The 24,064-nt window shown below is 32.0% G+C and overlaps 1 protein-coding gene across 6 annotated transcripts in view; it reads right to left on the bottom strand.

Annotated features, from left to right (window-relative positions):
• Positions 1-24,064, bottom strand: part of LOC143046023 (G protein-activated inward rectifier potassium channel 3-like) — an 87,300-nt gene that overhangs the window by 19,731 nt on the left and 43,505 nt on the right. For 2 of the 6 annotated variants that reach the window (XM_076218966.1, XM_076218967.1), the window contains exon 5: positions 12,787-12,888. In XM_076218966.1, coding sequence (XP_076075081.1) covers positions 12,787-12,834 — 48 coding nt within the window. In that variant the 5' untranslated portion in view covers positions 12,835-12,888. Of the gene's footprint in view, positions 1-263; positions 408-743; positions 829-1,878; positions 1,949-5,506; positions 5,532-12,786; positions 12,895-24,064 lie in introns of those variants that run through there. The other 4 variants (XM_076218970.1, XM_076218969.1, XM_076218972.1 and 1 more) reach the window with 4 other exon arrangements.

Raw genomic sequence — 24,064 nt, 5'->3', positions numbered from 1 at the left:
CTACAAGAATAACACTGCAACTTTATTTGCAGGGATTTAAAAAATTGCAAATCTGTTGAATGATGTCAAAAATAAATCTTTTTTTGTGTTTTCCTTGACATATGAATGCTTACCTGGGACAGCAGAGGAATCTGTGTTTTCTTGGACAGCTAGGTCAAATGTCAAGATCAAACTAAATCATGACCTCTACCCAAATCTCATTATGCTAGAACATGTATTTGCATTGCTTAATTTTGTGTTTTCTTTGACATACAAATGCTTACCTGGGGCAGCGTTGGAATCTATTTTTGTATTGTCTTGGACAGCCAGGCCAAGAGTTCATAGACCAGGACTTCGACCCAAATCTCTTTTTGCCAGTCCCTGTGTTTGTATTGCCTAATATTGGTTAAGATGAGCTTATCTAGTAGCTGCAATATCAAGATGAAACTTCATCAATGAATACATCAACATGTCCCTAATACTATTACTCATCAATGAATACATCAACATGTCCCTAATACTATTACTCATCAATGAATACATCAACATGTCCCTAATACTATTACTCATCAATGAATACATCAACATGTCCCTAATACTATTACTCATCAAATCTATTTTATGAATTTTATGTTTTTTGCAATACATAATGCATATGGGAAATTGTTCCAAAAATATGAGATACAAACATTAAAAAACCATTGGGGAAGTGCTTAAAACTGCTTCAAGTAATTAGAAAATAACAAAATTAGCAACAAGGATACCTGTTCTGTATAAGCCGTTAATTGGATAATACACTAACAACTTTTAATCAATAGTGAACTGAACTCTCTCATAATTAAATGTCCCCTGCAAAGATATTAAATAACTTAATTACTCCTTAGATGTTCACAACAAAAAGGTGTGCCATTCTCATGAATTTGTATACAAAAATAAGGGACAAACAAGCAATTTCAGAGAATTGATGTGTGATTTATTCAAGATTAAAAGGCAGTGGAATGTATTAATAAAAGATCTAAAAAGCCACAAGTCAGTCAGTGTTCAACTAATGGAAATTATTTTAAAATACTTTATAGCTGTCTTCATGATCAGACATATTAAGATGACTCAGCAATAAAAACGAGGTCCACAGAGATTGTTGTCTTCACTTAACAAAACAAAAAGAGTATTTGATAAAAAAAATTATTACAGCCGATTGCAATGAATGTGTTGCTAAAGTTAATATGTTTAGTTGGCTTGCTTGCTAGCTGAACAGTGAAGTCATTATTAGGTAAGGTATACTACCCTCCTTTGAAGAAGCCTAGTCCTACAGACAGATAGATTGATTATCTGTCGGACTAGTCTGCTCTTAAAGGAGGGTAGTTTACCTAACCTAACAATGACTTCACAATTCAGCTAGCAAGGAAGCTAACCAAAGATATTACCTTTGCCTACACACTCACTGAAATCGACTGTAAAAGAATATAACTTGTATCCAAAGAGTATGAATTTTATGACAAAAATGTTTGTCTCCAGCTGGACTTGAACCCAGGACCTCTGAGTTACAAGGTAGTGTGTATACCGACTGAGCTAAAGAAGTACTTCATTAGCTCAACCTCTTATGGCTGACTAAGTATCTACCACATTAACTAAGCGAAACAATCCCTTCACACAATACATCTGTTGACCTATTTTGGTTATTAAAAAAATCGCTATGCAAGGTCTGCAACTGTTTGAAAATTGAGTTGATATAACTCTTCACAATAGACCAATATTCATCTTTAATTTTCTCATCCACATATACCGATAATACCCAACAAATTCTTTTCATACATGTGGATTAATATTCATAAGAAAATCCATAAAAATTAGATTTCTTGTATATTCTATGGATCCTGTATGTTATATATAATAACTTACATAAAATCAATTTCTTTTGTATAAAACCTCCTCAAATGATTCTAATGGATTTTCTTTACAACTAGCACAGTGTTTTAGTTAGAGGAGTCAACTTTTGAAAAATGAGAACAATTGATAGAAATGACCCTTTAGGTCAGGTAATCTGATGATAAATAACATTATACCAACTGATGACATTGGCTTAACTGGCCTAGGGGTCAATTGTGTTATAAACTGTTCAATAATTGGTTTATCAAAAAGAGACATATTTATTCTAAGTGAAAATATCAGATCATTATTAATTCCCTGAAGAAATTCAGAACATTTAACTTTACTGGCATCAGCAATATCAAAGTCAGATACATTGATCTGCAAACATGTTATCAGTAATCCTCTTTGGTTGGGCAACACATAAATATTCTAAGGATGAGAAAATTCAACTGTCACTTATTCTAAATGGAAAAGACTCATTTTTTAAGTGTGGCCATGTACAGGGAGATTAATCAGACATGCAAAGAGACTTGCCTAATATCAAGCTTCAAATATTTCAGTCATATTCAGGACCAAAACAAATTAAATAAATGAAGAAAGACCCACTTGTAAATTTACATCAAATCCTAAATATTTTCAAACAAAAAGAAGTTTGTAGGGTAGGCCAAGGGAAGTAATATCACCCACGAAAGGTTCACCTGTAGACTTCACACTATTATAGCGAAAGTCCTCATAAATTTCTTGAATGCAGAAAGAACTCTTTATACAGTGTACGTTAGAAATAATGTCACCTTTCAAACTGGAAAGGCCTTGGTATTTATACAACCCAGACAGCACCTCAGCTTAGGTCTAACTCAGTTGGACAGAAAAGGTTCAGGTGACACTATTTCTATATTCTATTGGTGCAAAAAATAAATAGCTGATAGTCAAAGAAATGGAAAAAAGTACCAAATTATATTCTTTTCTCAGCTTAGAATTGGCAAAAAGTACCAAATTATGTTCTTTTCTTAGCTAAGAAATGGCAAAAAGTACCAAATTATGTTCTTTTCTCAGATTTACAACAAACTCTTGCAACAATGAGTAGACATGTGTCTCTAATTTTGTCAGTAATTATAAGACAATTAGCAACAGTTAAGCTCATCATCATTTACTAAGGAAAGCAAATCATAACATGGGTAATATCTGGCATCTACCATAATTTTTTGAATGAGTTTCAGTTTTCTTCCTTCCTGCTTTTTCATTGATACCTACCTTCATTCACATCTATATAATGTTTTGAGTACCAGTAGATGTTTTTCCAGATCATAATCCAAAACATTTAAAACAAACAATATTGCACCCTGTCCATAAACTGAAATGTTTCTTTTTATCAATACAGGTATACCCAAGGAGCACAACTACGATTACAAAAATCTATTTGCACAGATTTTCAAATATATCTGCAATAATTTGCTGATATAAATACAAAAATTTCATTACACTCCAATTCAGAGATGGAAGAGATCTTACATAGATGACTTTTTATATTATTTTAATTTCTTTTGCATACAAATCTCCCAAAATATTAGTAAGTCCTTATTTTTCAAACACATAAGCAAATTTGACATAAATTCCATTGAACATTTTGCTAGAAATGTTGGCACAAATACTCACTATGTAGATTTATATTCATTGCTATCTAAGGGCATAACTCTCCCCAAATTAATTTTGATCAGCAGCCATATCTAGTCTGAGATTGAGATGATGGTTGATAACCCAAGTTTTATCACAAGAGTGCACACGCTGAAATGTCTCGCCTTCTATACTAATCATTGATATTATGTTGATAGTCCTAAGTATAAAGCTAAGCTTTAATACAACTGTCACATAAACTTATAGTCGCCGTCAGCTGAAATTCGTAGCGGTTATCGGTAAAAATAATCTAAACTATCAATCGCGTTCACTCGAGATATAATTTTTCACATTCCATTCATAAATCGCAAAAAGAAAAACCACTACTGACCTACCTTTTAAGTGATCTCACTGTAATAATCCTGACCTTCACTTTTTCATAGACAATTTTGAATGGTGGAATCAGCCATTGTTTTTTACTGGAAGTGTTTCCGTTGAGTTCAATTTCATAAAATTTGCATAAAGCGCGGGAAACCTTATATCTATATCTCGAGTGAACGCGATTGATAGTTTAAATTATTTTTACCGATAACCGCTACGAATTTCAGCAGACGGCGACTATAACATTAACCAGATAACTAAACAAAGACCAATGAACCTTGAAAATGAGGTCAAGGTCAGATGAACCATGCCAGGCAGACATGTACAGCTAACAATGCTTCTATACAACATATATAGTTGACCTATTACTTATAGTTTAAGAAAAATAGACCAAAACACAAAAACTTAACACTGTGCAATGAACCGTGAAAATGAGGTCACGGTCAAATAAAACCTGCGCGACTAACATAAAGATCATAAAATATATCCATACACCAAATATAGATGACCTATGGCATATAGTATAAGATAAAAAGACCAAAACTCAAAAACTTAACTTTGACCACTGAACCATAAAAATGAGGTCAAGGTCACATGACATCTGCCCGCTAGATAGGTACACCTTACAATCATTCCATACAACAAATATAGTAGACCTATTGCATATAGTATGAGAAAAACAGACCAAAACACAAAAATTTAACTATAACCACTGAACCATAAAAATGAGGTCAAGGTCAGATGACACCTGCCAGTTGGACATGTACACCTTACAGTCCTTCCATACACAGAATATACTTGCCCTATTGCTTGTAGTATCTGAGATATGGACTTGACCACCAAAACTTAACCTTGTTCACTGATCCATGAAATGAGGTCGAGGTCAAGTGAAAACTGTCTGACAGACATGAGGACCTTTCAAGGTACGCACATATCAAATATAGTTATCCTATTACTTATAATAAGAGAGAATTCAACATTACAAAAAATCTGAACTTTTTTTTCAAGTGGTCACTGAACCATGAAAATGAGGTCAAGGACATTGGACATGTGAGTGACGGAAACTTCTTAACATGAGGCATCTATATACAAAGTATGAAGCATCCAGGTCTTCCACCTTCTAAAATATAAAGCTTTTAAGAAGTTAGCTAACACCGCCGCCGCCGGATCACAATCCCTATGTCGAGCTTTCTGCAACAAAAGTTGCAGGCTCGACAAAAATCTGGCATTAGAGCACTTACAGGACTGACATACATCTTTTTCATAACTGTTGTCCATGGAGCACCCAGGAACAATACATTACTTATTGTACCACATAGCTCCATTTGTTGAAACATTTTGCCTAAATATCTGGTTGTGGTCAGCAGCTGTTGACACAAAATTTCAATAATAACTCTCTGCTATTGGTTCAGGAGTTTCAGAAAAAAAAACGTACTTTCCAAAAAGATTATGAAGTAGTTCTCACAAGAGAGTCTTTTGTATTTGGTTAAAATTAGAAAAAAATGTAACAAGTTAGAAGCTTTTAAAATGGAAAAATAAACTTGTAATCATCTTGTAAATTTAAGCTCCAAAAGAGGTTATCCCTCTGAAATCATACTATTTATGAGAAAAGTTAATCTTCTTGTATCCAGCCAACAAGTCGACAAAAGAGGTTCGATGCACTCACCAAGTTTGGATTCTTCTACAAGTCCATCAAACTGAATTCCTTTTTGCCAAAAAAAAAAAAATCAAACCTCCAATCATGTCAGAAAATCACTAATCCTTGTCAATTAATTAATATCTCCTTTATGAAAAGTTAATTAATTTCTACAGTAACACCATAATTTAGTTTTAGTTACAGTATCAATGTCATAGCCAATCAATAATAAAAAACATATGGTGACCAACTTATAACCTACTGGTACCTCATTCGTTTGCTGGCAAGGTAACAGCTTTGGATAAACAATTATACAATAAAGAAATCACCTCTCTTGTTACAGCTGATGGTAGAAGTGACATATAGCTTATATGAATGTAAGCTATGTGCCAATATGTAACAAGAAATAGTACTAACATCAACAACAGCAAAATATACACAAGATTGGCACCATATAACAACTTCCTTGTTATCTTTCAGTAATTTTCTAAATAGGTTGTATGAACCAATAATTTTGATCACAGATATTTCTGATCTATCTGAGGCTAATGCACAGAAACAAATTGATAGAAATGGAACAGAATGAGAATTACTTTTGATTTTGGAGAAAAAATGCATAACCACAATATAACAAGACATTTTTGGTAAAGTCACAAAAACTGACCTAATCCATAAAAAAACTTAAATTGCTTTTCTGAAAGTGTACTAAGTTTCTAGTTGATTAGACTTCAACTTTTTCAGCAACTACCTTGACCAAAAACTTTAACCTGATGAATGACAGACGGAAGAACAAGTGAACAAACAGACAGACGAAAGATCAGATGCACAGACCAGAAAACATAATGCCCCTCTATTATCTTAGGTGGGGCATAAAAATATAGGCTTCTCACCTCCATCCTTTTAGTACATTAGTTCTTCCATCTTTGATCATTGACCTCATACTGATGTAAACCAAATTATTTATTACATTTATACTATGAAGAAATCCTGATCTTTGGATTTGCTGGATCATTGTCATAGCTTTTCTATAAATATATCACTTAACTGTAATGGAACATATCAACTGGGTATTAAAAGCTTTTTGGCTTAATATCAATTCATTTTATTAGCCTGTTATCAATTCATAAATCCAAGAAAAATCTAAATTCCCAGAAGAGAGACAAAGACAATCCATTATCAACTATGAAGTTTTCTGGGAAATTTTCCTATAAACTAACAATTGTTTGTCTTGTATTGTTTCCCTGATAGATAAATGGTTTAGGGAAATGCTGATTTAAGTTCTGATTGACATAAATACCTGAATAATCATTTAATTTCAGAACTTTATTTGTTCAGAATACATTTCCCATTCTTAAAAAAAAATGAAATTTTTTTTTTTATATCATCTCCCTTGAAAAGATTGCATAATTTTAACTGCAATACTATATAAATATGCCATATATTCCAATAAAGTGTTGTACTATTAAGAATTTATTTTTTTTATACTTGCACATTAATAGTACATTACAATTCTAAGGAAAAGTATTGATTTTAATATTTCTGTGGTTAAAGAACTGAAATAAATCCTTTGCTCCATACTGAAATCGCATGAATCACGGTGCAATTCATTTGAAATGCACATGAAATTTTTCTTTTGCATTAATGAACGAAACTTAGAGTTGTAATATTATTAATTTCTTTCCTCTTCAATCAATTTTTCTCGAGAATGCAGACTAAAACATTGATTATGTCTCATCTGAGGTGATCCACAGATACTTTAAGGATGGAATATATACTTAATAACTTCAAAAACATTGTCCAAGGACAGGTTGAATTACTTAATACTAAATCAAATGTCAAATATCAACACATTACAAGGCCTCGTTGGATGAGTGGTCTAAGTTAATCTCTTAATAACTCCAAAAACATTGTCCAAGGACCGGTTGAATTACTTTATACAAAATCAAATGTCAAAACACAATACAGGGCGGTCAGGGCCTCGTTGGCAGATTGGTCTACTTTATTTAGTTTTAACTTCTATATCGCTAGCCTATCAACACATTACATGGCTTCATTGGCAGAGTGGTCTACTTTAAGTTATTCAATTTCTGTATCACAAGCATGTCAAGACTGAGGTTGTGAGTTCAAACCCTGCACAAGACAGGTGCGTTTGACTCCAATGACTTATTGACAAGGATGGCCAGTTTTCCTTTCAAAGGCCTTGGATCTCTCTAGGCAATTTGGCTTCAACCACCAATAAAAATTAGCTACGACAAAATAGACAATAGTGCTGAAAAAGTGTTAAAACACCTAATATCAATCTATCACTCAAGCAAATTCGATCAGCACATTACCTTTAAAACATGCAGCTGGGAAAAAAAACCCAGCATGAGACTGGAAAAGAACAGTTGAAGGTGAAATGAAAACCCAAAGGAATCATCTGGGGCTAGATAGAAAAGACAACACAGGAAAGAGAGGAGTGGTAAGATCTATTTGCCTCAAGGCATAACAAGGAAATATATGGTTGGTAAGCAGTGAAGGACCCATAACAAGGAATATATGGTTGGTAAGCAGTGAAGGACCCACAACAAGGAATATATGGTTGGTAAGCAGTGAAGGACCCACAACAAGGAATATATGGTTGGTAAGCAGTGAAGGACCCATAACAAGGAATATATGGTTGGTAAGCAGTGAAGGACCCATAACAAGGAATATATGGTTGGAAGCAGTGAAGGACCCATAACAAGGAATATATGGTTGGTAAGCAGTAAAGGACCCATAACAAGGAATATATGGTTGGTAAGCAGTGAAGGACCCATAACAAAGAATATATGGTTGGTAAGCAGTGAAGGACCCATTAATTTAATAAGGCAGGGCCAAATGACTGTCTAAGAGGGGGCCTGCTCCAGTAATGCTTCAGTGATTCCTTAAATTATCAACCAAATTTGTCCCACAAAAGAGAGGGCCTGGGTTCTCTGGATAATCCTCTGAATCTGCCTATGGTAAGGTATTTATAAGACTGATTATGTCAACTAGTGCCAATACAGTGGATGTTTGAAAATGGTTTCAACTTCTAATGTAAATTAATTTTTGTTTTCTATTTAGCTATCTTTCTGTCCTCTCAGTATAACAAACAAACTGATTTCAATAAAGTTGAACATCAATGCTGTCAACCCTTCAGCTGTAAACCAAGTTGTAAAGAAAACTTGAAAACAACCTTCTTTTTGATGTTAACCTCATATGAAGGCAATAATTGTACAAGGTCTCAATCAAACTGATATTGCTGAAAGTTATTGAAGGCTTAAATCTAAAAATTGTTCCTGATTTATCTCTATCTACTTAAAAGATATTGTAGATTAATCCGTTAATGCATGTACCATCTGTTGGCTGTTATACATTCTCAAACCATTTCATAATGTGTCTTGATCAGGTTTTACTACATGTAATAAGAAATAAAGTAATAGATGAATAAAATATCAATTATTATAATTGGAAAAGTTACATATTATATTAACACAAATCTAGTTATCTGAGAAAAACTGTGGGCTTCAGTCATTATGCGACAGGTTTTCAATTGTTTTATATTATATATAGTCAGGGAAGTTGAATAGGTTTGCAAAAGTAATCATTACAACAATGTCCATAGCTCAACTTTTTTTATCCAATGAAACATTGACCTTTACAGTACAAACTGATTGACCTTGACAATAGCCTTGAGAATTACAGCACTGTAGATTCCTGGCTGGAGTACTCAATTAATATAACAGAAACAAACACATTGTTACCAAAGAAACACTACAAAATGAATCACAAGATGTAAACACAAAAAATGCTACATATTTTGATTTGTTCTTTTCTTTCATTTTAAATATGTAGCATTTTTTTTTGGTTTATGTTGGAATACCTGATGTATTCAGATATATCCTTAAACTCATATCTACTCAGCCTTACACTAAAATCCCTTTGCTTGACTTTTTTTCAGGAATTTAAATAACAAGCAGATAATTATAATCTTCAATATTCTTTGAAACAACTTTTCCTATAAATACTAATTACGTCTTAAATAAACAAGTGTTATTATATGTATATTTCCTTACATAATTCATGCTACTGAAATTGAACAGGCCATTTAGTGATTGAAATTTAAAGTCACCTATATGAATTCAAAATGCTGTATGTATATAAAGATTCACTTTCTATTTGTCAAAACCAAGGCACAGACACTGAAACATACTATCTATTCAAGAGAACCAAAGATTTTTTGATAATTTGTATTGAATGGATTGTAGCTACTATTTTCAGTAAAAGATATTTTCGATAGATGTATGCCAATTGTTTGCATTTATTCCTACCCACTATCCATGTGAAATTTTCTACAATATGTGGGTCTCAAAACTTATATGAAAAAAATGCGATTGATTGTTGGTTGCTTTCCGCCGCATTAGCACAACAAAGCTATATCGCGGAGAGAGCTAATTCGTGAAAAATACGAAATTTAAAAACAAAAACAAAAACATAAACATAAAATGTGTTTCCTTGGACCATATGAATTTGGGAATTTTGAAATCTTATAATAGAGGATCCTGTCTAATTAATATCTAAGTATATTAGTATCTAAATCTTTTAGAATTTAAGAGATAAAATTGACATGTTTTGTTTTTATTATACAAAAAATTTATTATCATATTGAATTTCAGCAAAAGGGTAAACTGGAAGTAACTTTTCACCATATTCGACAGAACCCATTGGACATTCAATGTCATGAACTTAATAATTAAGTATACAAGAGTGCACACGCTGAAATGTCTCGCCTTCTTTACTAATCATTGATATTATGTTGATAGTCCTAAATATAAAGCTTTATTTCAACTGTCACATAAGCTTAACATTAACCAAGAAAACTAAACATTGATTAATGAACAATATTAAAATGAGGTTAAAGTCAGATGGACCATGCCAGACAGACATGAATAGCTAACAATTCTTCCATACAACAAATGTACTGCTTATAGATTAAAAAACCCAGATCAAAACACAAAAAGTTAACACTGAGCAATGAACCGTGGAAAGGAGGTCAAGGTCAAATAAAACTTGTGCGAATGACATATAGATCATAAAATATCTCCATACATCAAATATAGTTGACCTATTGCTTATAGAATTAGAAAAAAAGACCAAAACTCAAAAACTTATAATATGGCTTTGACCACTGAACCATGAAAATGAGGTCAAGGTCAGATGACATCTGCCAGTTGGACAGGTACACCTTACAATCATTCCATACACCACATATAGTAAACTATTGGATACAGTATAAGAAAAACTGACCAAAACACAAAAACTTAACTATAACCACTGAACCATAAAAATGAGGTCAAGGTCTGATGACATCTGCCAGTTGGACAGGTACACCTTACAATCATTCCATACATCACATTTAGTAAACCTATTGGATACAGTATAAGAAAAAAAGACCAAAACACAAAAACTTAACTATAACCACTGAACCATGAAAATGAGGTCAAGGTCAGATGACACCTGCCAGTTGGACATGTACACCTTACAGTCCTTCCATACACCGAATATACAAGACCTTTTGCTTATAGTATCTGAGTTATGGACTTGACCACCAAAACTTAACCTTGTTCACTGATCCATGAAATGAGGTCGAGGTCAAGTGAAAACTGTCTGACGTGCATGAGGACCTTGCAAGGTACGCACATACCAAATATAGTTATTCTATTACTTATAATAAGAGAGAATTTAACATTACAAAAAATCGTAACTTTTTTTTCAAGTAGTCACTGAACCATGAAAATGAGGTCAAGGTCATTGGACATGTGACTGACGGAAACTTCGTAACATGAGGTATCTATATACAAAGTATGAAGCATCAAGGTCCTACACCTTCTAAAATATGAAGCTTTTAAGAAGTGAGCTAACGCCGCCGCCGCCACTGCCGCCGCCGGATCACTATCCCTATGTCCAGCTTTCTGCAACTAAAGTTGCAGGTTCCACAATAAAACCAGGTTTAACCCATTATTTCTTCCCAAAATGACGGCTCCAAGTCAGGAATATGGTAGTTGTTCTTCACTTGCTCTGTTGATTGATAGCATTTAATTTTGTCATTTTTACAGACTTTCTATTTTTGAATTTCCTTGGAGTTTGTCATTTTTACTATACTTCTTTATTGATTGATGTTCTAGAGTGAATGTTATACTCCACATTGGTGTTTCAAAGGACTTACGTAATAATATGCTGATATCAGTCGATATCGGTAGACTTTTTTTTACATAACCACGGAAATTTTCCATATCAAATATTCAATGTAAATTGCACTGATGCATTATTGAAAAGTTAATGTAGCTTCATACTATATTGTCAAATCAAATACTGGAATAATGAACTCAAAAGACGGATCACAAAATTGTCCTGATAGGATGAAAATAATTCAATCCTCCAAAAACTTATACAACTGAAACAATAAACAACTTGAGCACATTCTGGTACTTAATAACAAAAATCTTTACCTCAGGTAAAAATAAGGCAATGGCCGCTGTAAAAGGATTATGAACTTAAAATAAGATACAAATAAGCAGTAAATTCATGAATAAAAATATGTCACAGAAGTTGGAAAAATCACACTATTGATTGGGCTTATATTTGTCCAAATTGGACGAGAACCAAAATTCTATGCACCATGCTATAAAAGTCCATTTGACACATTATAGATTAGCTATAAAATGCAACTACAAATCTGAGGATAAAAGAGTGACAGCCATATAAAAAAAACTAGTTTGCATTTTTTTTTCTGAAAAAAAAGTCTAATAACAATCTTCAATGTCTATAACATTGTGTAAGAGATAAACAAGGCTTGAGTATTTAAAAAAAAGGCAATCATGTCATCAGAATGGAGAATATCATTTCAGCTTTTTGCCTGCTGTTAAATTGTATTATTTTTTAATTTTTTTATTTTAACACAATTAAATCTGACATTTCAAAATCAACACAATAATATCAATTATTCTTTTTTTACAAAAAATCGTAATGAACTTCAGTTCACCTTTTTACAGTATTTTGTTGCTCTCTTATTTTAAAGCTAAAATAATATAAAATACATTAAGCATCACTTAACCTTATAGATAATTACATTGTTATTCTAATCTGACATTTATACAGCATTATGCTAAGGTACTTACATACTCATCAAAGATTGTTTCAAATCCAATTATTACAAATTACATGGAAACATTTCCAGCATTTAAATAACAGATATATTGAAAATATTCCAAGGAATATTCCAAGTACCTGCTGATATAATTAAAATTTACCTGATTTTCGATGCAACAATTATGAATTAAATAATCCTCATTTTTCATGTGGTCAGCAAAAGCTCCTTAATTTCACCTGCTTCATAGTTTTCAAAAAGATCACTGAAATATAAAAGCATGTTGACAATAGAACATGTGTTGAGAATCAATATATGGAAGAAACATGACAAATCCTGGCTACTGATGCTACTACTGTGTTACACACGGCATAGTGGAAATTATTGGCTTGTTACATCAGCGATGGTTTAAATTCACTCATAATTTGTGTCAATTAATAACAATTATAGATTTTGGTTGTGAGTAGCCAACTTGTTCAATTATTAAAATAATATTTCCACCAATTACCAATTTTACCTGACAGGTATTATACAATTTAATTGTTCTTTTGATTCTAATTACTCAAGATCTGTTGAAAGTTGTTACATCTATCATATATTCTTATTTAAGCATAATAATTATAACCATGATTTTTTGTGTTAATTCAGAATGTATATATTTCTTGTAATTTTCCAGAATGCAAGTTGTTTTGCAACCAGAAGATATTTTACCTTATAACACGTACTGTTAAGTTGTTATACAAACCATACATCACAGGAGATATAAAGAAAATCAATGACATATGATGTACAGGGTCTTAGAAGTACGATTGGGGGCACAGAGGTGAACATCCACCTGTATCCAGCTTTAACCAGTTAGTGGCAAAATTTAGATTTAATATTTTGTCTGTACATTTCCGATTCAAATATTATATAAATAAACTATTAAAGGTTGCAACTCCCTCAAACAGAAGTTTAGATGACATTTTTTGACTACCCAGTTTTTGGTAGGATTCATGTTGCTCAGTCTTTGGTTTTCTATGTTGTGTTTGTGTGCTGTTGTTGGTCTTTTTCTTTATTGGCTATTGGTCAGTTTATTTTTGAGTTGTGAGTTTGAATGTCCCTTTGGTATCCTTCACCTCTTTCCTAAGTTTTATTTTTTTTTTTTTTTTATATTTCTACCTTTTTAATATTTTGTCTTGATTGTACCGGATGCGACTTATTCTATAAACAACAGTTAAAAAGCCAGTGAAACAGGTACTAAAACATTTTTTCAACTACCGTTTGGTTGAAGTACTGCTGGTGGTGGACTGAGAGCACCATTTACCTGGTAGCCAGTGCTTCCAAACTGGCATGGCTGTATTATTACATATTTTGTCATGTAACAAATGGTATAGTCACTTTTTTCTGATGGTATACAAGAATGCTGACCATGCAAGACCCAGTGGCAATTCCTGAACTTTTCATGGGGGAGGGGGGGGCTGACTGACCCCCCCCTCTGAATCCACCTATGAGACTCTCTTGGTACTTTAGGTCTTTAAACCCCACTCTCCGATTGTCGTAGTATATTTCATTTTTAACCTGAACCTTTGGAATCTGGACCTTAATGAGGTCACACAAAGGCCTGAAACATTAAAATATTGTGGATTCATTTACACTGTATTATCCTGGGTACCAAATTTTCCACATGGAATTTTAATGGTTAATTGTTCAATTTTGCCAAGTAAGGACTTAATTTACATCCTACAGAAAAGTGATCAATGCTAATGTTAACTGGAATTTAAAAAAAAAAAAAAAACTACTAGTAAGAATTAATTGGAGAAAGTTGTCTTTGTTATGAGTACAAGAACATGAGCAAAGGGCAACTAGTTCAGCGAACTATAAGACAAAGAATAAAAGAATGATTAGTATTCCTGCTGATCAACAAGTGCTGATGAACAGGAAGCTAGTAATTTCTAGTTTTTACCGTGACAATATCTTTGATGTCTCTCCTGTAATGAGGGGCTAACATGCAAATGTTAACCAATTATATCAGGTAACGTCAAGTGGCAAAAAGTCAAATGGAACTGTATTAATTTCTTAATTATAAGAGAAAAGAAAACTTGCGATTTTTTTTAATGTCAAGTAATGATTATTTTTGCATGCAGCAAACTAACAGCAATAAATTTTAATAGTATTATTCCCTTTGTTATTTAGAGAAGACTCAAGGAGCATCTAAAATAGAAAGCATTATTGACTTTTAAGTGAGAGTCAGACACTTGGTATAAAAGCTATTATGTCTCACAATATTACATATGTGTATAAAATTGCTGATTTTGCAATTAAACTATAGACATTTTCTAATAATAGGAAAATGAAGTCTTCTTCTTGAAGTCTGTTCAATATATTATAGCTTTTAATTTACTTTTGAATTGTCTATTATTCGTGCATTTTATTACATTGATTTTAATATATCTCTTTATACCAATGTTATTAGGTTTGCTGAGAAATGAGATATATATTCAACATTGTTGACATAATTTATAAACACATTAATATATGCCATAAATATAGTGATCTTCAAAGTTATACATTTCTTTCAAATAATACTCTCAATTCATTTGGGAATCTAAAAAAAAGAGGATTTAAGGAGTGTGAATCGCTCATCTGGTAGAAATAAGCCATGTAGATATTAACATAAAAATCAGAGGACAAAATATTTATAAAATTTTCCATCAGTTTTATAGATTTTTTATTGATGATTATATATGCTGTTTAGTTTGTCTGTACCTAATAATTTTCAAAATGAAAGACAATTAAAAAGGCTATGATTTGTCAAAAATAATCCTTTAATAAAAATATCCTCCTATAAGGAAGTGAAATTTGAAGTCATGACATTTTTTTATTGATTGCATGATCATATTTATAGTTTAAATATTATTCCTGTCTAACATTTCAAGGTAGAAAGGCAAAAAACACTAATTGGAATCAAACAGTCTTAATTTAAGGGCAACATATTCTTATAAGGGGTAAAATAGTTTCAGTCATATCAGCATTTTAAATCTTTTAGTCATGCTGATCATTTTTAAAGTTTACAGTTTTTGTCTGTATATTCTTGTTTTCAAAGTAGAAATGCAAAATGTAAAATGTGTCAAACAATGTGTCAAACAATCTTCATTTATGGACAATCATTCCTGTAAGGATTAATTTATGGTTTCAAACATATACATGTAAAGATGTAAAGATAAAGATAACTTGCCGAATGAAAGTATAACAAATAATATTTCAGATGATTTTTTAGATTGTGAAATTACTATTGATGAAGTTTTAAATGTATTGATTAAAGCAAAAAATGGCAAAGCGCCGGGTATTGATTTGATACCTATAGAATTATATAGAAATGATATACTTTTATATGTTTTACATAATTTATTTAATAAGTGTTTTAAATTTGGTAAAATCCCATCCATGTGGAGTAAAGGGATAATAACACCTATACCTAAGTGTTCTACAGCAGACACAAGGGATCCTTTGTCATATCGGGGCATTACATTGGCACCATGTAGTTATAAATTATTTTGTAGCATTTTAAATAATAGACTAGTATCTTGGTTAGAAACTAAAAATATTTTACACGATGAGCAAAACGGCTTTCGTGGTGGTAGAAGTACTATTGATCATTTGAGTACGCTAACATCGATTATTGAAACCAGAAAATTACGAAAATTATCTACGTTTGCAGTGTTTGTAGATTTTAAAAAGGCATATGACACGGTTAATAGAAATTTATTGTTTAACGATCTTAATGATCTTGGTATAAGTAAACATTTTTTGTGTGTTATTAAAGCTATTTATTCTCAAGTTGAATGTGCTATTAAATTAAATGGGCATATGACTGAATGGTTTAGTGTAAATTCAGGCCTAAAACAAGGCTGTGTTTTGTCGCCAATTTTATTCAATATTTTTATAAACAGCTTAGTTACAAATATTAAAGCATTAGATATTGGTATTGATATTGATGGTGAAAAAGTTGGCATTTTGTTATATGCAGACGACATTGTATTGATTGCAGAGAATGAAAGCGATTTGCAATTACTCTTAGATGTTTTAAATATATGGTGTAAAAATAAGTTATTAAATGTTAATCATGAGAAAACTAAAATTGTACATTTTAGAAATCCTTCTGTACAGCAGACAACAACATTGTTTTTATTCAATGATAAGCAGATATGTATTGTACAAAGCTATCAATATCTGGGTTTACTACTAACTGAATTTTTAAATTATGATGTAATGGCTAAAGCTGTAGCCAAATCAGCGAACAGGGCATTAAGTTTGATTATTGTAAAGAGTAAGGCCCATGGAGGTTTCCAGTACAGTACATTTACTAAATTATTTGATAGCCTGGTCTGGCCAGTAATAAGTTATGGTGCAGCCATTTGGGGCACCAGAGATTTTTCATGTATAAATGCTGTCCAGAACAGAGCTATCAGGTCTTTTATGGGTGTGGGTAAATATACCCCAAACGATGCAATTCAAGGGGATATGGGCTGGAGACCTCCAAGTGTTAAGCAGTGGACTTGTGTTTTTCGACACTGGGCTAGGTGTAACATAATGTGCACAGATAGATTAAATTATAGAATATTTAAATGGTGTTATAGAAATGCTCTTAATAAGAGAAGAAATTGGTGTTTTAGGATTATGTCTAAGTTTAAAGAATGTAATTTAGATTTGTATACTGATTTAAATAATGTACTGTGTAAACAAAGTATTATGCAGATAGAAGAATTTTTACTTGATAAGTATATAGAAAACTGGCAAAATAGAATATTAACACAAGATGTTGGTAAAAAATTGCGGACTTATAAATTGTTTAAAGACAGTTATGGAAGTGAATTATATTTATCAAAAAAATTATCATATAGATATAGAAGTGCTTTTGCTAAATTTAGATGCGGAGTAGCTCCGTTGAGAATTGAAACAGGGCGGTATGAAAATAAAAATGTAGACGAAAGAGTGTGTTTTATGTGTAATGATAACATAGAAGACGAAAAACATGTAATACTATCATGTCCTTTATATGCAGATTTGCGCTTTTGTTTATATAGCGAAGCTATGAAATATAATGTAGATTTTAATGATTTGTCTGATGATGATAAATTTGTTTATTTATTTAAAAACATTAATTGTTATGATATGGTTGCCAAAACCTGCTTTGATATTTTAAGTAGAAGAAATACCTTTTTATATTCTTAAAATGAAATTATTTTAATAATCGTATGTATTTTAACTAGTTTTATATAGAAATTGTTTTATAGTCTCTCATAATTCTTAATAGAATGGTACTTGTAATTTATATTTGTGTATTGTCTGTTTTATAGTGTGTATATACTCTGTATGTACTGTATATTTATGTATTGCAAGTAGTGAGACTTTTAATAAAATATTGAATCTGAATCTGTATAAGCATTTTAGATCTGGTCATGACTAATATCTGGATTACAAACTTATGGTGTTTGGTGAATACTATCATATGAACAAGTTTACAATGCCATTTACCCTTCAGGCCTGTAGCCAGGAATTTCCAAGGGGGGGGGGGGGTATTTGGACTCGCAAACTCAACTTTAACAGTCACAATTCGAACAAAATGTTGACTTTAACAGTGCTTATTTGTTATATTGTATGCCCTTAACATTGAAAGGGGGGCTTAAATAATACTTTCATTTCAAAGATCTAATATTTCAGCAAAGTATAAGCTAAACATCAAGACTGCACAACTACCAAGTAAGATAAAATAAATGAAGTCTAAATATTTGGTAAGTTGTTTAACTAATTCATTCTATATCATCAGGATAAGTATTTACCATATCATTCAATATCAGTGGAATAAAGTTGAAGGCTAAAATAATGCTTCGATTTACAAGACTATCTTTAAATTTGGTAAAACATCAGGACTGCATTACTACCATGTATGACAATTTAAAATAAAGTCATGATAGGAGCTCATCTTTGTTAACTTTACTTTTTTGAAAAATAAATACACAATTTATACCTATAAGATTTATTTCTATGTCAAACTTATCTCAAATTGAATTTTCAACAGGAATATAATAGCTGTTGGTTTCATAAATTTCTGATTCGTTTTACAGAAAGCAGATGAAGTATTATACTTGCACCTGTTGACCCTTGACTGTAGATTGACCTTTAACCCCTTCATATTGAAATTTAGTGGGGTTGTAATAAGGATCAAAACTTGGGGATGCAAAAGAAATGGAAGCAGTTTGTCAAGTTTCATCTATCTTTTGTATAAATAGACACAATCTCTATTTTTCTAGGACTGAAGTCAAGGTCATAAGATTGAAATATATAGTGCAACTAAGAAAATCAGAAAATTAGTTAGATACTCTAAAATATATCAAAATTATCTCCCCTTGACCACTGATCCTTTCTTCATGCATTTGAATTTCAATTATTATTTTATGTTTCTTTAATCACTCTGTAATGTTTATGTCATGTTGTAATTAATGTTATGCTCTTAATGGGCCCTTTAATTTGGAAAATAAAAATATTGTATTGTATTGTATTGTATTGTATAGTGTAGCAGGAGGATTTACTGTTCTTGTTAAAAAATTGTGATGAATATTTTCATTGCATTTACATTAAAGCAAACATACATTTTCTGAAAGAATAAGTTTTATTGAAACTAAGAAAGGTCTTCATACTGTGCACAGGTGTAATTGCACAGGCATAAGCATCAAATTGGTAGAAACAAAATTGTTAGAATAGTATAAATACAGTATCTGTGAATCGGTTCCCCATCTGTCCGTCATTTTTTTAAAGTTGTTAATTTTTACAATGAGATATTCATACCATAAGAAATTTAACAACAGGTATACATATGGTATCCAAACACTGTACTGTGATGAAGTTATATTATTCTGGTTTGATTACTTAAGCTATCATCAGAGTTTATTCATACTGTATACATTAAAGCAAACAAAACTTAAATTTGTTACTATAATAGAAGTTATATTGTAAACACTCACCCATTGTATGTTTTTATTATGTACAAATGCTTTATATTGAGGGTAATAATAGTATCATTATTTCAACATTCAGCTTTTACAATGCAGCAGAAATTACCTTAGAAATTGAGACATTGCATAAAAATGTAAACAGAAATGAGGTGGTACCTTAATGATCTAACGTTGTAGAATAAATACAAATTAAAGATCTTTAGTGAGTGCGCTCACATACCCCACACCCCCACATTGTCACAAATGGCAAACAAAATCTCACTAGATAATTTCCTGACTATATGCACATTTCCATTGTATGTTCTTATTATCTATAAAGTTTCATGAAATTCTGTTGTGTGGTTTCAGAGGAGTTGGGATGAAAAATGCAGGACTGAAGGACTACAGGACAGACAGACAAATGGGTCAAAAACATTATACATATAAGACACAAAAAAAATTTGTGGGTTATAATATGAAAAAATGTGTCTATGGACAAAAGATTTGGATGAGACAAACTTAAGTTAGAGTACGGTAGCGAAAAAGAATTGTGACATTCCAAGTTATAAAGGGGCATTACTCTAGTACAACTAATGGCAAAAATTATTGCCAAAATTTAAACTCTGTGTGCAAGTTGTCTTCTAAGCATTTTGTATGAGTTTCATAAAGGTGGACGAGAAATATTACAGTAAGGGTTTAAAAAAAAAATCCAATTTGTATGTTATAAAGGGGCATAACTCTAGAACCATGAGTAACTCACTATGCAAATTCCAACTCTGTCTGCAGGTTGAGCTTCATAGAATTTTGAGAAGGAAACATTAAGTTAGAATACAGAAACAAAAATGGAACAGGCAAATCCTCAGAAACACAGAAAAAAACACAGATGGAATGACAGATAGTCAAGTGAATCACTTACAGCAGTGGCATAAATATTGCTATATATCAAGGTGTTTCAAAATGACTAAAATGCATCAAAGTTGTTGAACTTTTCTTTCAACATCTAAAGATTTCACAATTCAATGATGGTGATTGTGATTGTACCTTGTGTCAAAATACACTCATGAAATAATCTTTCAATTATTTTTTTTTATCAATTTTCCAGACATCAAAATTATTCCAGATTAAAACAATTTTTAATAGAATTTCACTGTTCTTCAATACTGGCAGTTCTGACAGTCCAAATCTTCTTATTTTTATACACACTACCAATAATTAGGTAGCGGCCAATTTTCCGCTGTGGTGCTTTTGATGTAAAGCTAAATGTTTGTGGTGGACTCATTCTTTTAACAGCTGTCTGATTTTAGTAAAGATCCTAATTACAATGTATGTACTGATATATGAGGAAATTTGCCAATTAAATTTATACATAAATGTATGTATATAATTGGAAGCAAACATTACGTTTACTTTTCTACATTGGTTAGAGGTATAGGGGGAGGGTTGAGATCTCACAAACATGTTTAACCCTGCCGCATTTTTGCGCCTGTCCCAAGTCAGGAGCCTCTGGCCTTTGTTAGTCTTGTATTATTTTAATTTTAGTTTCTTGTGTACAATTTGGAAATTAGTATGGCGTTCATTATCACTGGACTAGTATATATTTGTTCAGGGGCCAGCTGAAGGACGCCTCCGGGTGCGGGAATTTCTCACTACATTGAAGACCTGTTGGTGACCCTCTGCTGTTGTTTTTTATTTGGTCGGGTTGTTGTCTCTTTGACACATTCCCCATTTCCATTCTCAATTTTATTTTATTCTCTGTAAAATTAGTATCACTGGGACTGCCAGATTCATTGTTTTGTACGGACCCCAAAAATAACAAAAAACATTTCAAAACTCCAAAACAATATGAAAATTGGATTATTCCAATTTGAGGATGTTAACTGGAAAATGGAAATTATGGTTAGAAAAGATTGATTGGTGTTTAAAACCACTTTCAGTATTGTTATGTTATTTCGTGGAAATCAGTTTTTATTGGGGGATGAACAAAGAGTGCTCAGAGGGAACCACTAATCAGAAGGAACAGGGGCAGATCCAGCCATTTTAAAAAAGGGGGTGGTTCCAACCCAGGATAAGGGGGGCAGTTCCAACCACATGTTCACATTCAAATGCAGTGATTGTCCCAAAAAAAGGGGGGAGTTCAAACCCCGAACCCCCACCCCCCAATCTGCCACTGAGGAATACAGACAATCCTTATCAATTAAGATTGGAGTCAAGCTGATGTGTGCCATGTGCACATTTCCATGTAACCTTAGAGATAAAGTAGTGGGACTACTTTGATCATGTGGCCCCCACTGTCTCTGGTAAGTTTATACAAATAGATATATGTTTTGGAACAGATCATCAATGGACCACTCAAGGTGTTGCTAAATAGGTTCTTCAACATGTATTTATTTGAAAGCTATACAAAAGGCATTAGATACAGAAAAACAGCTTCTATACTTAATCTATAGATATGATAAATACGGTCATTTATATGTAGTTCAAAGAAAATCCAGAAATTTTCTCCACAAATCAAATAAACAAAAAGATTAAATCTGGTGTTGACATTATTATTCCCTTTTCAGTACTAAAACTTACAAAAATACACTAATTGGACAGGCAAGAAATTGATTAAAGGCATTAGTCTTTTACTTAATAATATTTATGCTTATTTTTGAGATACAGTATACCATGTTCTATTGTGGAGTAAGCTAATGACCTTTCAGTTTCTTGATAAAAATAAAAATTGTGGTATTATTGCTGATGAAACAACTATTATCCAGAGACCAGACATTGCAGATGTAAGCAAATTTACTGTTTAGAAACACAAGAGATCATAAACCTTATAAAAATCTATCAGAACACCATTTTATGGCTATCATTAAAAAGATTGATATACACTATATTCTCTATAAGCAATCCAGATTTTTTTAATATACGAATGCCATTTAACCCTTATCGCATCTAACATTTATAGTGACTGGTGAACTTTAAGGATATCTTATGGTCTATTCATACCAAAATCTATGATGGACAATTTTACTTTTCCTATTGTAATATTTCCTTTCCGCGATAGCTACATAACAGTTATGATGACACCAACAGCAATCCATAATTAATACTACAACTATTTTTTGGGGATCTACATGTATAAAGGTAGGGTATAATTTGTATCGCTTTATAAATACCTGTCAAGTGGCTGTTTTGATAATATTAGTAAGAATTAACACCTTATGATTGTTTTATCAGTATTTTCTGCCACTGCTGTTTGACAGAACTATATCAAAAATAGTCTAAATCTATATACTGTTAACAAAAGTAGCACTCTAAAATAAAAAAAAAATGTTTTTAGCAATGAATGAATAAATTGATTTCATATTAAACTTGCAATTTACCTAGGTACAAATTATCTATTGCAGGAGGGTTGGTTATATTCAAAACTTTCAACATCCCATATTTAAATTATTAATCTTAGTACAAATGTATAAAACCTCTGCCATGTAACCCATTGCTCTGTCATTAGGCGAGACAAAATATAGTCTTAACAAGAATGAGTCCATAGTACACAGATGCCCCACTTGCACTATCATTTTCTATGTTTAGTGGACCGTAAAATTGAGGTAAAAACTCTAATTTGGTATTAAAATTAGAAAAATCATATCATAGTATAGGGAACATGTATACTAAGTTTCAAGTTGATTGGACTTCAACTTCATCAAAAACTACCTTGACCAATATCTTTAACCTGCAGCAGGACAGACAGACGAATAAACGGACGGACAGATGAATGAATGAACAGACACACAGACCAGAAAACATAATGCCCTTCTACTATCGTAGGTGGGATAGTAGGGCATAAAAAACTATCCAATTTCAATTCTTTTTGAGTTTCTAATGATTGCATCACATCTTTTCTCAAGACTTTCCAGAATCTAAGCTGGTTGTGTTTGTACACCACAGGAAACCAAACAGAATAGAACATGAGATTCCTGTATAGCTTAGTTAAACTCCCCATTCTTATGCTGTGCTTTTCAAATATTCTCTTTTACAAATAGTTTCACTAACAGTCAAAATAGTCTATATGCATGACAAAAATGCTTCAGAAGGAACAGTTCAAGGTTTCATAGGCCACATCTCCTGTAATGGCATGATCTTAAATTAGAAGTTTTCCAAGATAATACAAACCAGATGCTCCGCAGGGTGCAGCTTTATACGACCGCAGAGGTTGAACACTGAACAGTTGGGGCAAGTATGGACACAACATTCAAGCTGGATTCAGCTCTAAATTTGGATTGTGATTAAATAGTTGACACAGCATAGGTTTCTGACACAGAATGAATGTGGAAAATATTTTGCCTTTAAGCAATTCACTATGCTGTTGAATATTAATCCTCTCAAAAAAATGTTTGAAGAAATTTTCTTTTTATTTATGAAATCTGAAATGAGAAAAATTGAATCCCCCTTTTTTTCACATCCCCTTTTCCCTTTTTC

Source organism: Mytilus galloprovincialis, chromosome 9, assembly GCF_965363235.1.
Source record: "Mytilus galloprovincialis chromosome 9, xbMytGall1.hap1.1, whole genome shotgun sequence".
NCBI lineage: Eukaryota > Metazoa > Mollusca > Bivalvia > Mytilida > Mytilidae > Mytilus > Mytilus galloprovincialis.
The sequence above is the reverse complement of the archived record's forward strand: the minus strand, read 5'-3'. Positions and strand labels throughout refer to the sequence as shown.